This window comes from Salmo trutta, chromosome 14 (genome assembly GCF_901001165.1).
Source record: "Salmo trutta chromosome 14, fSalTru1.1, whole genome shotgun sequence".
Lineage (NCBI taxonomy): Eukaryota > Metazoa > Chordata > Actinopteri > Salmoniformes > Salmonidae > Salmo > Salmo trutta.
The window spans coordinates 60334305-60349875 of record NC_042970.1 but is presented as its reverse complement, the minus strand read 5'-3'; the positions used below and the strand labels follow the sequence as shown (position 1 = coordinate 60349875).

Sequence of the window (15571 nt, the reverse complement as noted above, 5' to 3'; positions counted from 1 at the left end):
CTTTTTTTTTTACCTTTCGTGCCCCCCATCCCCTCACCCCTCCCTCTCTTCTCCAAACACCGGAAGCTTCTCATCCAAAGTGGGAGCTAAGGAGAGAGAGAGGGAGAAAAAGAAAAAGGCTACTTTCATTTAATAGTGTTGAAGGAATGGCATGTTGGCACATTTCTTCTTTGCATTTTCTTGTCATTATTTGAAATAATGGAATAGGTCCTACGTCTTCACATTTACGAATTGCGCGTGCAGCAGTCGTATCATCATCGGACGACCACTAGACAAAGCAGTCGTTTATCGTTGCTCTTGTCGGAGTACGTTTTAGAGGTCTTGTGAAACGCTGATAGTTTTCGCGCTGACTGCCCTTGGTTTCGGGTCTAGTTTTCTTGTGCGAATGATTTAACTTAGTTCTGGCTTACTTTGCTTGAGTTCTATAATGGAGTTACCGTCCACAAAAAATAAATGTTTCACAGAGAGTAACCTGAACTCGGCGAATAGGCGTAGACAAGGAGTCATGCCGACAATACACACCACTACCCTGTTTCTTATTTTCACCAAAGGTAAGACACAAAGTAGCCACAAGTCCGTCGGGTGTTATAAATGTATCTGTTTAATGAAAGTGTGCTTATCAGCCGGTACAATGTTCTACTATAGACTACTACATCAATGTAACAAGCAAGCTTTCTTTCAGAAAAATGTTGACTAGAGGACGCTACTGAGGAACCCATCTTGGTTATTTATCAAATAGCCCAAGTTGAAAGTGCCCACTAACAAAGTTGAAACAACGTTGTCTTGGCGTTTTAACTTTTAGTCTGCAAAAGGCTAGTGTTATAGTTAACGGCAGTAAACTCGTCACCCCCTCCCTAAAAACTCCATGTTACTGAAAACATAGTCAGTGAAAACCGTGTTGTTACCCATTTCTATTTTTTATTGTCCAGTTGGTTAGTTTGCATACCGTCATGACCCATGTAATATCCCCTTCAGCCTGGTTCTTTGAATTGACAGTATTGCAGGGCACCCAAATAACTGTCTTCCAATGCCACACATGTTAATCCTTCAATTTCCATAACAATATGATTTTACAGTATGTCATTTGAGCTCATAACAGGACCATAACTGAACTGTTTTTGGGCAGAAGGCAGAATAATGATCTGTATTGGTTGTATGCAACATTCATGTTGGCATGGCCTGGCTTTAGAAGGTTCCCTACTGCTCAGCTTGATTCAACAGGCTCTTTCATAAAATGTGGCCAGACCTGGGCTGAAGAGAGTGGGGGAAGTTAGTTGCCTACACTGAGTGTGCAAAACATTAAAAACACCTAACTAATATTGAGTTGCACCCCCCCTTTGCCCTCAGAACAGGCTCAATTCATTGGGGCATGGACTCAATGTGTCAAGCGTTCCACAGGGATGCTGGCCCGTGATGACTCCAATGCTTCCCACCGTTGTATTAAGTTGGCTGGATGACCTTTGGATGGTGGACCATTCTTGATACACACAGGAAAATGTTGAGTGTGGAAAACCCCAGCAGCATTGCAGTTCTTGACACAAACCGGTGCACCTACAACCATGCCCCGTTCAAAGGCACTTTTGTCTTGCCCTTTTACCCTCTGAATGGCACACATACACAATCTATGTCTCAAGGCTTAAAAATCCTCCTTTAACTTGTCTCCTTCCCTTCATCTACACGGATTGAAGTGGATTTAACAAGTGACATCAATAAGGGATTATAGCTTTCACCTGGTCAGTCTGTCATGGAGAGCAGGTGTAATTAATGCTCCAACCTTTTCCAATCATCTCGGAGCTCCAATTCTAATTGGGCAGCACAGGCTGATTGTTAGAGCTTGTCAGGAATGACATGTTCATAGAGATCCTATAACTGAATTGTAGGATCCCTATGCATGTGTTAAGGCACATACTGTAGTACAGCGTGCAGAAGGGTCATTTATCTATGCTGCAGGCTAAAGCCACTTGTAAAAGTTTAAGGTACTCTTGTGCAAAGTAGTGACATGGCTCAAGCTCAATGCTATTGCTTTGGTTCTTCTTCCCCAATGTATGACTACTGTATACATTTTTTCTCTTGTAGGTAAGTGGGAGTGTAGAGAAATAGTCAGACAATGGATTTGTATCTTTTTGGAGACGTGGAGGAAAAAGTGTGTTGGGGGTTTGTCGTTGGCCTCAGGGTCTCTGGAGGAAATGACACTACATTTGCATGGAAACCCAAGAGATAAAAGCAGCCTGATGAGACTTCACAGGTAGTTGAGGGGCCTGCTTGATCTTTAGAACTCGAGGGGGACTATCTCCTTCCATTGTTATGGAAATCAGGATTGGTCTGGGAAAAATCCTTTAGAAGCATTCACTGTAATTGGAAAGACAGAGGTAGTATCATTTCACTTCACATGTCCCTTTGCTCTGATTTGGGCTCACAATCATTTTTTGTTTATTCTAAACTAAGACGACTGAGAAGCATGATACGCTGTAGTATGATTTTGATACTATAATTAAGTGGAAAAAGCCCCCAGTCTTATTGGACTGTTTTAAATGCAAGGCTCCATGTATTGTTTGAAATATCAACAGTTTGCCTTCTGGGGCTTCAGAGAGGGAAATAAAAATGTCTTCAGATAGTTTTACATCAAAACCATATTGTGAGCCCTTTTCGCCTAACAAGATGGCCCAGTGTCTTGATTAAGACCTACAGTGTATAATGCGAAACATCTTTTGCCTTGAAGTACTGGAATATGGCCTGCGTCCAAGGAGGTTTCAGTTAGAGGAATAGTTCACGTTGATTGCAAATGTAACTTGTCTTATAGATATTTGGAGAGTGGTCTATGTACCTGGAGGGCCAGCGATCTAATATTTGGGTTTGTTTACCTTGTTATACAGCCAGTGTTAGGCTGCTGATGCTAGTATAGATACTTTTCTTGGTAATATTACCCTTAATGTGAGGTACATTTGTAAGTTGAGTGAACTATCTCTTAAACCAACAGAGCCCACACAGGACATAGGCGATGCTACAACAAGCTATATCACACAGGACATAGGCGATGCTAGATCAGGCTGTATCACACAGGACATAGGCGATGCTAGATCAGGCTGTATCACACAGGACATAGGCGATGCTAGATCAGGCTATATGACACAGGACAGGACATAGGCGATGCTAAAGCAGGCTGTATCACACAGGACATAGGTGATGCTACAGTTGAAGTCGGAAGTTTACATACACCTTAGCCAAATACATTTAAACTCAGTTTCACAATTCCTGACATTTAATCCTAGTAAAAATTCCTTGTTTTAGGTCAGTTAGGATCACCACTTTATTTTAAGAATGTGAAAATGTCAGATGTCAGTAGAGAAAATGATTTATTTCAGCATATATTTCTTTCATCACATCCCCATTGGGTCAGAAGTTTACATGCCCTCAATTAGTATTTGATAGCATTGCCTTTAAATTGTTTAATTTGGGTCAAACATTTCGGGTAGCCTTCCACAAGCTTCCCACAATAAGTTGGGTGAATTTTGGCCCATTCCTCCTGACAGAGCTGGTGTAACTGAGTCAGGTTTGTAGGCCTCCTTGCTCGCACACACTTTTTCAGTTCTGCCCACAAATTTTCTATGGGATTGAGGTCAGGGCTTTGTGATGGCCACTGCAATACCTTGACGTTGTTGTCCTTAGGCCATTTTGCCACAACTTTGGAAGTATGCTTGGGGTCATTGTCCATTTGGAAGACCCTTTTGCGACCAAGCTTTAACTTCCTGACTGATGTCTTGATGTTGCTTCAATATATCCACATAATTTTCCTTTCTCGTGACGCCATCTATTTTGTGAAGTGCACCAGTCCCTCCTGCAGCAAAGCACCCCCACAACATGATGCTGCCACCCCCGTGCTTCACGGTTGGGATGGTGTACTTTGGCTTGCAAGCCTCCCCCTTTTTCCACCGAACATAACGATGGTCATTATGGCCAAACAGTTCTATTTTTCTTTCATCAGACTAGAGGACATTTCTCCAAAAAGTACGTTCTTTGTCCCCATGTGCAGTTGCAAACCGTAGTCTGTTTTTTTTATGGCGGTTTTGGAGCAGTGGCTTCTTCCTTGCTGAGCGGCCTTTCAGGTTATGTCGATATAGCACTCGTTTTACTGTGGATATAGATACTTTTGTACCTGTTTCTTTCAGCATCTTCACAAGGTCCTTTGCTGCTGTTTTGGGATTGATTTGCACTTTTCGCACCCAAGTACGTTCATCTCTAGGAGACAGAATGCGTCTCCTTCCTGAGCGGTATGACGGCTGCGTTGTCCCATGGTGTTTATACTTGCATACCGTCATTTGTACAGATGAACGTGGTACCTTCAGGCATGTGGAATTTGCTCCCAAGGATGAACCAGACTTGTGGAGGTCTACAATTTTCTGAGGTCTTGGCTGATTTCTTTTTATTTTCCCATGATGTCAAGCAAAGAGGCACTGAGTTTGAAGGTAGGCCTTGAAATACATCCACAGGTACACCTCCAATTGACTCATATGATGTCAATTAGCCTATCAGAAGCTTCTATAGCCATGACATCATTTTCTGGAATTTTCCAAGCTGTTTAATGGCACAGTCAACTTAGTGTATGTAAACTTCTGACCCACTGGAATTGTGATTAAGTGAAATAATCTGTCTGTAAACAATTGTTGGAAAAATGACTTGTCATGCAAAGTAGATGTCATAACCGACTTGCCAAAACTATAGTTTGTTAACAAGAAATTTGTGGAGTGGTTGAAAAACGAGTTTTAATGAATCCAACCTAAGTGTATGTAAACTTCTGACTTCAACTGTTTATCACACAGGACATAGGCGATGCTCAAGCAGGCTATATCACACAGGACATAGGCGATGCTACAGCAGTCTATATCGCAGAGATGAGGAAGTGATGATGACCAATCAAATACAAAAATAATGATAATTGAGTTTCCTTGGTTTACAATAAGATCAATCGTCACAATTTGCAGCATTGGAACTGCATTATTGGTGAAACATTGAATTAAGCCTATAGTATCTTATTTCCAACATTTATTCAATTTGTGTAGTACTTTCAGAGCTTGTACAAATTTGCTGGTTTGATCAAAACCCAGTCCTTATTTCCTATACTGCCATCTGTCCCTGCTGTGTGTGTCTTGTTGAAACCAATGGCAACTACTTGTATGAAAGAGAGGGCCACTCCGGTCTGTGACATATGTGAGGATGGAGGAGAAGCAGCTGAAATGTCTTGAAACACGTTCTGGATTAGGCGTGATGGCACGTTCTTCCCTCTGGTCTAACTCCCCCGAGCTCTCATGGGTCTTTGGGACTGTGCAGTTAAATGCCAGGGGCAACCATCACTGTTCTCTTTTGACACACCTCTGGCAGCTGCAGTTTCATCAGACACACAAGTGTTTGTTTATTACAGCTAAACTGTAAGTTCTGGAAATTACATTTTGAGGAGTTTTTGTTGTTGTGAGAAATAATCAATCTCACCACTATAGCCCGTTAGTAAGCAAAAGCAAATGGTGTTAGCAATCAGTGGGCAGCCCTGATATAGGGCATTGATGTATAAAGATTTGTCGTACTATAATTAAAAGTGTAAAAATAATACCTGAAAACCTCTATGCGACATCACACACAGAAATGAAATATGCACAATTCAAATGTCACGGTGGAGATTCACAATTTAGATGATTAAATTAACTGCTGCACAGTATTTGAAGCAATACAACAGCGACACTGTATTTACAGTCAAAATATCACACAAGGTTTCAAAATTACATGGGGTGGGGGCGGGAATGTAAAGGTAACATCTACAATTGAGTCCTCTGATATGGTAGATGCTCCTCTATGCCAAACTCATAGGATGATTGATGCCACTTCATTTGCTTGTTGAGTAAATCTACCCTGGGTAAACCCAGCCAAGGTCGTGCCAAAGCATGTTGTAACCTTGTGATTAGTTTCCACAATGCCCTCCATATTTGGCGCCCAACCCAGTGCAGAAAGACGATGCCAGCGGCTGACATAACTGATGTTTGATCTGATAGCCCATAATGAGCTACTAAAATGACAGCCTGGCAGATGTTTGAAATGAATGCCTGTGTAAACCATGCCACCCGTCGTGAGATTGCTCGCCGGCAGAGAAATAGCAGGGCCTTGGCAAGGAGGAAGAGATTCTGCTCATAAGATGTCAAGTTGTCTGATATGGAGCGTCAGCCAGGAATGGCCTGAACAAAATGGTGAAAAACTTGCCTGTTTTGAATTGTCTAATGATGAACTGTTAAACAACAACCAGCACAGAACTATTTGGTTTCCAGACTCATGGTAGTATGTGTTTTAAATATTTCAAAGCATTTGGTTAAACACTATTGTTTTTCCTACTAAATGGGGCATTCTTTAGAACCAATTTAGGAAACTGCATCTGTGTGTGAAACTATTACTCTGGCATACTTGGGTGCTTATTTTATGTAGTATTTTTTTCACTCTGAAGGAAATAGCTTTGTTGGTAAAAAAGAAGCTGTATTTAGCTTTGCACTTGAAGTAGGCTCATTTGGATATTTTCAGGAGGATCTGTTTCTGAAAACTGCTCCGATTTCCTTTATATAGCCGGGAAACGTTGGGTTGAAAGCAACAGCCGAGTCACTGGTTGCAACAAGGATTAAAACCTGAAGATTGTGTGGAAGATGCACATTCTTTGGGATTTGAGTCATCATTTGCAGAAGAACTTTGACCCAATTTGTAGAATGATTCCATTATTGTCTTTACTTAACTTCATTCTTCTCCGTTAGCATAGTCTGTTGGGCGTGAGGTCAACCGTCAACATTTCTTCACCGATTTATCAAAATGTCAACCTTTTTAGATGTGCTTTCTGCCAAAGCTAGGACATGGGCTGTCTTTCAGCCACATGAGCCATTGGCACCATATCAGTCAAGGAGCATATAGCCCTGTAACCCTGGCAAACCTCAGTGCTGCTGACTGGGAGAGGACTGTTTCCATGTTGTAAAGTACACTCGGAAAGCTGGGCAGATGTCATTCACAATTCCACAGAGATTTTTACAGCCCCCCCCCCCCGTTTTTAGAGGGGATTTCACTGTTAGTCTACACCTTTTTGTTTATGAAGCATGTGACAAATTAATGATTTAATTTATTGAAGACTGATGTATGAATACTTTTCTGACAAATTATTGCATTTGATAAGACTTTAAGATACAATAAAGAGGGGAAAAAAGCATGTCATCAAAATACTTGCACATAAACCCTGAATAACACACTCCCAGAACTGCTTGGGTTTTGTGCGAATGATAAGTAATGAAATAAGAGTAATCGCTCATGCAGTGTATAAAGCATACACAAAGTAGTGGTCTACTGTTTATCTCCGTGCCATCCCTTCATGCTCCTCTAAAATGACGATAGCATGTGAAATGGACAGCGCAACCTCAAGACGAAAAGAACCCTGTCTGACAGAGCCAATCACAACTATGCATGGCTCTCATTGAACATGAGGTAAACCAATGGCTGCTCGCAGGCCACAATCAAGGGAAACCCACACAGACTGATTCCAGGGCAGAAAGGTCACGAGCAGGGGAGAAGTGCTGATTTTACACTTCGCCACTCAAGAACAAGCTCAGTCAGAGCCGTTTGAAGAACTAGGGACATGAGGGATTGTACCTTTTTTGAGTCCCTCTGTGGTAAAACAATATTTATTGCTAGATGTTTTGCCAGATTTTTGCCCGTTGTTGCGTATGAACCCTTTCCTCTCAAGGGCTGTCTGGAGAGACTTGTTTTAGGGACAATTTTAGTCTATTGGCCTGCCTGGAACCAATGTGAAGTTGCCTGGTGACACTCCTGAGTGCTCTGCAGAGAGAACAAGTGGTTCTTGTTATGAGATCAGAATTTGTGTAATTAAATTTAAGTCCATATGCTTTTCATTAAGCTCCATCTCTTTCCAGAGCCGAATTTAGAAGTCCCACAACATTCCCCGAGCACCAAAGGCTTTTTAGATTTTATGTAATATAAAGAGAAGCGTGTGGAATTTACTGTGGAGGATAGATTGAACTTCAGTACTACACACACTTCCCACCAATTTAGTTTGTGAGAATAAATAATTACTTGGTTAATATGCCAAGACTATCAACATTTGAGGTCTGAAAAACTGCCGGTTTGCATGACTGAACGTCCCAAGCCTCGTCTCCTAAACATTTTTCTGACTTTCAACATCCTCTGCTCTTAACGTTTATTGTATTTTGTCCCTCCTTGTGTGCTGTTTTGGTAATTGTTTGTTTGTCGGGGGCCCCACGCTTTCTGTGGTACGCATCAGTCGCTTGCACTTCTCACAGCATGAGGTCAACACTGGCAGAAAGAGAAATAACTTATGAGCTGAACATAACAGTAGGACAGTGGAAGGGAGGACAGTAGCAGGTGACCCAACTGTGATTTGTGACTAGATTTAGAATGCAATGCAATTAGCCCCCCCCCACGGGACAGCTAATTGCATCGCATTCTAAATCTCACAGCGAAAACACATACTCTGTATGGTCTTCCATGTCCGGAGGGGAGGGGCGGCATAGTTGAGATGGGTGGTAACCTGGCTTTAGTGCATCAATTGTTATTTCCCCCTTCGAAAACAGGGAGTAGGCTACTTTATCACCTTCAAGCCAGTTCAGCAAACAGTAAAATGAAAGCCCTAAGGCTCACATGAGAAAAGTGGCTGGACCCCTGACTCTTCCAGGGCCGTAAACTTGGCCCTGGACTCTAATGATGGAGGTACACAGGAAAGGTTTTCTTTTCTTCTCCAGGAGCATGTCAAATTAGGCATAAGTAAAGGCTTTGATTTCTGGATCAGATAGAAAATATGTCTTACAAAATGTAAGACTTTTTTCCTTGTAGATGTTATCAGAAATGCATCAAAACCCCTGCCAACTGATATCAACACACAAATTGTTTACGTTCTAAAGTTTAAGAAATATTGCCTTGTGCCCTTCATTCCGTAACCAAAAACGGACATATCTTTAAGATATTTTAATGTCTCTCCCTCATGAGGGTGGATAATGAAAGTTCACAGAATTAACAAGTAATGGTAGACCTACCAATTAATTATATTGATTTTACTAATGGCAGTTTTATTTGAATTATTAAGTGAATAAAACTCGTAATTGCATTACCAGATTGGTAACTGAATTACCAATAAAATCAGTAATGGAATTACTGCAACTGAATTGGCTACAAAGGGAAATCATAATAGTCACAAATCACTGTCATACTGTTATGTTCAGCTCATAAGTTTTCTTTCTGTTGTCTAGTGGTGAAACACCTCTCTCACATACACTGTCCAGTTAATGTTACCTCTCCCAGCTCTTACTGGCACTACCAATGAGCCCCCTGTAACCAGCATCCTAATGCACCGACCGACATCGAACATCCACAGATGTTGAAAAGTAGTTTAAATTTGGTCAGTCCACCCTGGCCTGAACCTATCATAGATGTATGTTTCGCAAGTTTTGATAGTACAGTTAGTAGGGCACAGTGGAGTATAACTACACATTTCAAGTCCCAAAGAATAGCCCGCTTTTAGACAGGACAATTCATGTGTTTATGCTGCAGTCCGCCCACACACTAGTCGCTGCTCAACTCCATCGTAAATTGTTGCGTTTAGTCGGCTAAATATAGTACAGTAGAGAACAGTATATTGTACTGAACTGTACTCTACTACAGTGTATTCTACTGCAGTCTACTGTGCTGCGTGCGCTGTGATGTCCAAACTTGTGAAACATGAGGGGAAAGGGGGATACCTAATCAGTTCTACAACTGAATGCCTTCAACTGAAATGTGGCTTCTGCATTTAACCCAACCCCTCTGAATCAGAGAGTTGCAGGGGGTTGTCTTAATCGACAACCACGTCATTGGCGCCCGAGGAACAGTGGGTTAACTGCCTTGCTCAGGGGCAGAACGACAGATTTTTGCCTAGTCAGCTCTGGGATTTGATCCAGCATCCTTTCTGTTATATGACCAATGCTCCTACCTGCCAGAATACCGACATTCATATACATAATTATGCTTTTCTGTAATACAGATCAGTCTAATTCCATTATCAGGTGTAAATCCACTTCACTTACTGTAGTTCAATAACCAAAATAGATTTTTTTCAAACTCAAGGTGCTATGTCATAGCTGACACCCCATTCTTTCTGGGGACATCTTTACATTTTAATTCAGAGCAGATATTTAAGATTTTTCCTGGAAACGTAGTTGCATAAAAACCTGAGATTTTACTGTAATTCTGTTAAAAAAAGTTAGCATCTGTACAGTTCTTACACTAAATTAGTTTTATAATTTTTCAGTGGAAATTGTTAGTATTGACTTTTGCCTATTGTTTGTTTAACTTTGAAATGGCGTAATTCCGTTACCTTGGAATTGCCCCTGTAAATCCATCAATTTCTCCAATGGCTCAGAAGTGTTGAATTTCTGATTGTCGTTGACCTTTTTTTTTTTTTTTGATTTAGAAAATGAATGTCCCCCTCCCTTATAAATGGTTGGAGCCATGCTTAGTGGGGAGTTGTAAAGTCAACCACTCTTGGTATGTTCCACTTAGTGGCAATTTGGGGGAAGGGGGGTGAAGCTTAGGTTGTTTAATTTGTTTTATTTTACAGCTCAAATTCATTAGTCTTGGCTGTAGTGTTTGTGTCTTAGTCGTGTCATGTAATGAAATACTTTTACATTCATAATCTCCACCAAGAAAATGACCATGTATGGCCGTATCTCTGTGCCCACCTCCCTCCAGCTGTTTTGTCCCTTGTATGTGCAGTGAAGGGGCAGGGGATTCTCATATAAATGTTTTGGCCACAGATGAGTATCCATCTCACAGCTGGGCCCCTGCGTTAAATGAAAGCAACGGTTCACCAAGAATTTAAAGTCTCAACGGCCTCTGATACAGTCTCATGCCATGGTCTCTGTGATGACAGAAGAGACAGCTGAAATGCAAACTCAAAGAACTGTTCCATCCTAGGTCTGGGCGCTATATCGAATTAATTCCAGTTAATGTTTTTGTGCGATATTCCAAATGCCTGTATCGCAAGAATCAAGTTATTTTGTATTTTTTGTTTTTGAGCATTTTATGTTCTCTTTTTCTCATGTTGCCTTTTTGTTCTCGTCTCCTTCTCGAGAAGGCAGGCGGCAAGCTTATTTTGGGCAAGAGTGAAACCTCTTGCTTCGCCTTTTCCTGTCTATTTACGCACACACCCCAAGCCCCTCCCCCTGCCACACCAACACACACCCCAAGCCCCTCCCCCTGCCACACCGACACACACACACCAAGCCCCTCCCCCTGCCACACCAACACACACACCAAGCCCCTCCCCCTGCCACACCAACAAAGTTGAGAGATCGATTCTTCCTCTGACGAGCAGTTTAAACTCGCTATTTGCATTTGAGGTTTGGTCCAACAATCTGTCAAATGGACACAAACGCTTAGACACTATTTTTATTGTAATAAAGAAGTTAACCTTTCTAACGATACCTTTTATGTTTCAACTACCGTACTCAAATTGCACGCAGAGCAGACACTACTAAAGCAGGAGTGTCAATGAACATTGGTTCTGGAAAATGAATGCTCAGTTTAGCATTTTAGCTAAAGACTGTTATACTATATGTGTAGTCATTATTTTTTTTTTTTATAAATTTGCAATAAGCATTCAAACACAATTTATATAATTAATTGGCAACTTGTTCTCATTCTGAGAAATAAGGTAAACCACTTGATTTGAACATCTGAACAGTGGACAGGCTAGCAAGCTGTTCAAGCAGGTGGGAGACAGACAGGTGTGTTCATAACAATTCAACTGTTCTGCCTTGTTACCTAGCAAATTGAATTCACGGCGTGAATCTTTCTATTATTGCTGACTGTTTTGAAATGCGGTGTATTTTACCTTTTTAATTGTTCAACGCTTATTTAGAGAATATAACTACATTTCTTCATCAAAACTGTCTCTCATCAAAACAATTGTCAATGTTTTTTTGGTGAAGAAGTCTTAGTCGCCCCATTAAAAACATCTAGCTGAGGATTATTGCGCTTCAATGAGCAGTATTTCTGTAGTTTTGACTAGAGGTCGACCGAGTAATCAGAATGGCCGATTTTAATAGGGCCGATTTTGAAGTTTTCATAACAATCAGTAATCTGCCTTTTTTGGACACCGATTATGGCCGATTACATTGCACTCCATGAGGAGACTGCGTGGCAGGCTGACTACCTGCTATGCGAGTGCAGCAAGGAACCAAGGTAAGGTGCTAGCTAGTGTAACTGATGTGAAATGGCTTGCTAGTTAGCGGTGGTGCGCGCTAATAGCGTTTCAATCGGTGACGTTACTCACTCTGAGACCTTGAAGTAGTTGTTCCCCTTGCTCTGCAAGGGCCGTGGCTTTTGTGGCGCGATGGGTAACGATGCTTTGTGGGTGTCAGTTGTTGTGTGCAGAGGGTCCCTGGTTCGAGCCCAGGTAGGGGCGAGGAGAGGGACGGAAGCTATACTGTTACACTAGCATTAAACTTATCTTATAAAAAAACAATCAATCTTAACGTAATCACTAGTTAACTACACATGGTTGATGATATTACTAGTTTATCTAGCTTGTCCTGCGTTGCATATAATCGATGCGGTGCCTGTTCATTTATCATTGAATCACAGCCTACTTCACCAAACGGGTGCTTTAACAAGCGCATTTGTGAAAAAAGCACTGTCCTTGCACCAACGTGTACCTAACCATAAACATCAATGCCTTTCTTAAAATCAATACACAAGTATATATTTTTAAACCTGCATATTTAGTTAAAATTGCCTGCTAACATGAATTTCTTTTAACAAGGGAAATTGTCACTTCTCTTGCGTTCTGTGCAAGCAAAGTCAGGGTGTATGCAGCAGTTTGGGCCACCTGGCTCGTTGCGAACTGTGTGAAGACCATTTCTTCCTAATTAATTTGCCAGAATTGGACATAATTATGACATAACATTGAAGGTTGTGCAATGTTATTAACAGCAATATTTAGACTTAGGGATGTCACCCATTAGATAAAATACAGAACGGTTCCATATTTCACTGAAGAATAAACGTTTTGTTTTCTAAATGATAGTTTCTGGATTTGACCATATTAACCTCTCTAGGGTCGGCGGGACGAAATCGTCCCACCTACGTAACAGCCAGTGGAATCCTGTGGCGCGTTATTCAAATACCTTAGAAATGCTATTACTTCAATTTCTCAAACATATGACTATTTTACACCATTTTAAAGACAAGACTCTCGTTAATCTAACCACACTGTCCGATTTCAAAAAGGCTTTACAGCGAAAGCAAAACATTAGATTATGTCAGCAGAGTACCCAGCCAGAAATAATCAGACACCCATTTTTCAAGCTAGCATATAATGTCACAAAAACCCAGAAGACAGCTAAATGCAGCACTAACCTTTGATGATCTTCATCAGATGACACACCTAGGACATTATACAATACATGCATGTTTTGTTCAATCAAGTTCATATTTATATCAAAAAACAGCTTTTTACATTAGCATGTGACGTTCAGAACTAGCATACCCCGGCAAACTTCCGGTGAATTTACTAAAAATTTACGAAATTACTCACGATAAACGTTCACAAAAAGCATAACAATTATTTTAAGAATTATAGATACAGAACTCCTCTATGCACTCGATATGTCCGATTTTTAAAATAGCTTTTCGGTGAAAGCACATTTTGCAATATTCTAAGTAGATAGCCCGGCATCACAGGGCTAGCTATTTAGACACCCAGCAAGTTTAGCACTCACCAAAGTCAGATTTACTATAAGAAAAATGTTATTACCTTTGGTGTTCTTTGTCAGAATGCACTCCCAGGACTTCTACTTCAATAACAAATGTTGGTTTGGTCCCAAATAATCCATAGTTATATCCAAACAGCGGCGTTTTGTTCGTGCGTTCAAGACACTATCCGAAAGGGTAAAGAAGGGTGACGAGCACGACGCATTTCGTGACAAAAAAATTCTAAATATTCCATTACCGTACTTCGAAGCATGTCAACCGCTGTTTAAAATCAATTTTTATGCCATTTTTCTCGTAAAAAAGCGATAATATTCCGACCGGGAATCTGCGTTTAGGTAAAAAGACGAAAGAAAATAAAGCATGGGGTCGACTCGTGCACGCGCCTAAGCCCATTGTCCTCTGATCGGCCACTTGCCAAAAGCGCAAATGTGTTTCAGCCTGGGGCTGGAATGACATCATTCAGCTTTTTCCCGCCTTCTGAGAGCCTATAGGAGCCGTAGGAAGTGTCACGTTACAGCAAAGATCCTCAGTCTTCAATAAACAGAGGCAAGAAGCTCAAGGAATGGTCAGACAGGCCACTTCCTGTAAGGAATCTTCTCAGGTTTTTGCCTGCCATATGAGTTCTGTTATACTCAGACACCATTCAAACAGTTTTAGAAACTTTAGGGTGTTTTCTATCCAAAGCCAATAATTATATGCATATTCTAGTTTCTGGGCAGTAGTAATAACCAGATTAAATCGGGTACGTTTTTTTTATCCGGCCGTGTAAATACTGCCCTCTACCCCCAACAGGTTAATGACCAGGAAAGGCTCGTATTTCTGTGTGTTTATGATATTATAATTAAGTCTATGATTTGATAGAGCAGTCTGAATTGCTCGTAAGCATTCATTCAAACGGCACTTTCCTGCATTTGCCAGCAGCTCTTTGCTGTGCTTCAAGCATTGCGCTGTTTGACTTCAAGTCTACCAACACTAAAGTACCTATTAGAACATTCAATAGTCAAAGGTATATGAAATACAAATGGTATAGAGAGAAATAGTCCAATAACTACAACCTAAAACTTCTTACCTGGGAATATTGAAGACTCATGTTAAAAGGAACTACCAGCTTTCATATGTTCTCATGTTCTGAGCAAAGAACTTAAACGTTAGCTTTTTTACATGGCACATATTGCACTTTTTCTTCTCCAACACTTTGTTTTTGTATTATTTAAACCAAATTGAACATGTTTCATTATTTATTTGAGACTAAATAGATTTTATTGATGTATTATATTAAGTTACAACAATACTGAACGAACACTTATTTTAATTGTCATTATTACAAATATATATACCAAAAAAAGCCTATTTTATTTTTTTTATTTTTAATTTTTTAATTTTTTAAATGTATTTATTTTTAATATATATATATATCTATATCGGCCGAATAATCGGCAGCGGCCTTTTTTTTGGCCATCCAATAATCGGCATCGGTGTTGAAAAATCATAATCGGCCGACCTCTAGTTTTTTTACTATAATCACGAAAGCTAACATAAATTTGTCCAACGTTAACTTGCTAACGTTAGCTGAGCCAGTCACTGAAATCATCTTTGACTGAAATGGTGTTGCTAACTAACCAGCTACTTAGTGCTGCACACAATGTTGACTCTCCAGAAAGCTACTGTAGCTTGTACTGCTAGCTAATGCTTACATTATGAGTTTTCATGAAGCAGCTGTTCTTCTGCCACGAGTCATTGCAGTAGCTTCCCGAGTCAGCTGCTGTGCTCAGCTGACCCA

General features: G+C 40.7%; 1 protein-coding gene across 1 annotated transcript in view; it reads left to right on the top strand.

Moving 5' to 3' along the window:
* Window positions 1-31: 31 nt before the first annotated feature.
* LOC115208510 (inactive tyrosine-protein kinase 7) overlaps window positions 32-15571 on the top strand; it is a 40782-nt gene continuing 25242 nt past the window's right edge. The window contains exon 1 of the mRNA XM_029776633.1: window positions 32-551. Within this exon, the coding sequence (XP_029632493.1) occupies window positions 428-551 (124 nt within the window). The 5' untranslated portion in view covers window positions 32-427. The remainder of the gene's footprint in view (window positions 552-15571) is intronic.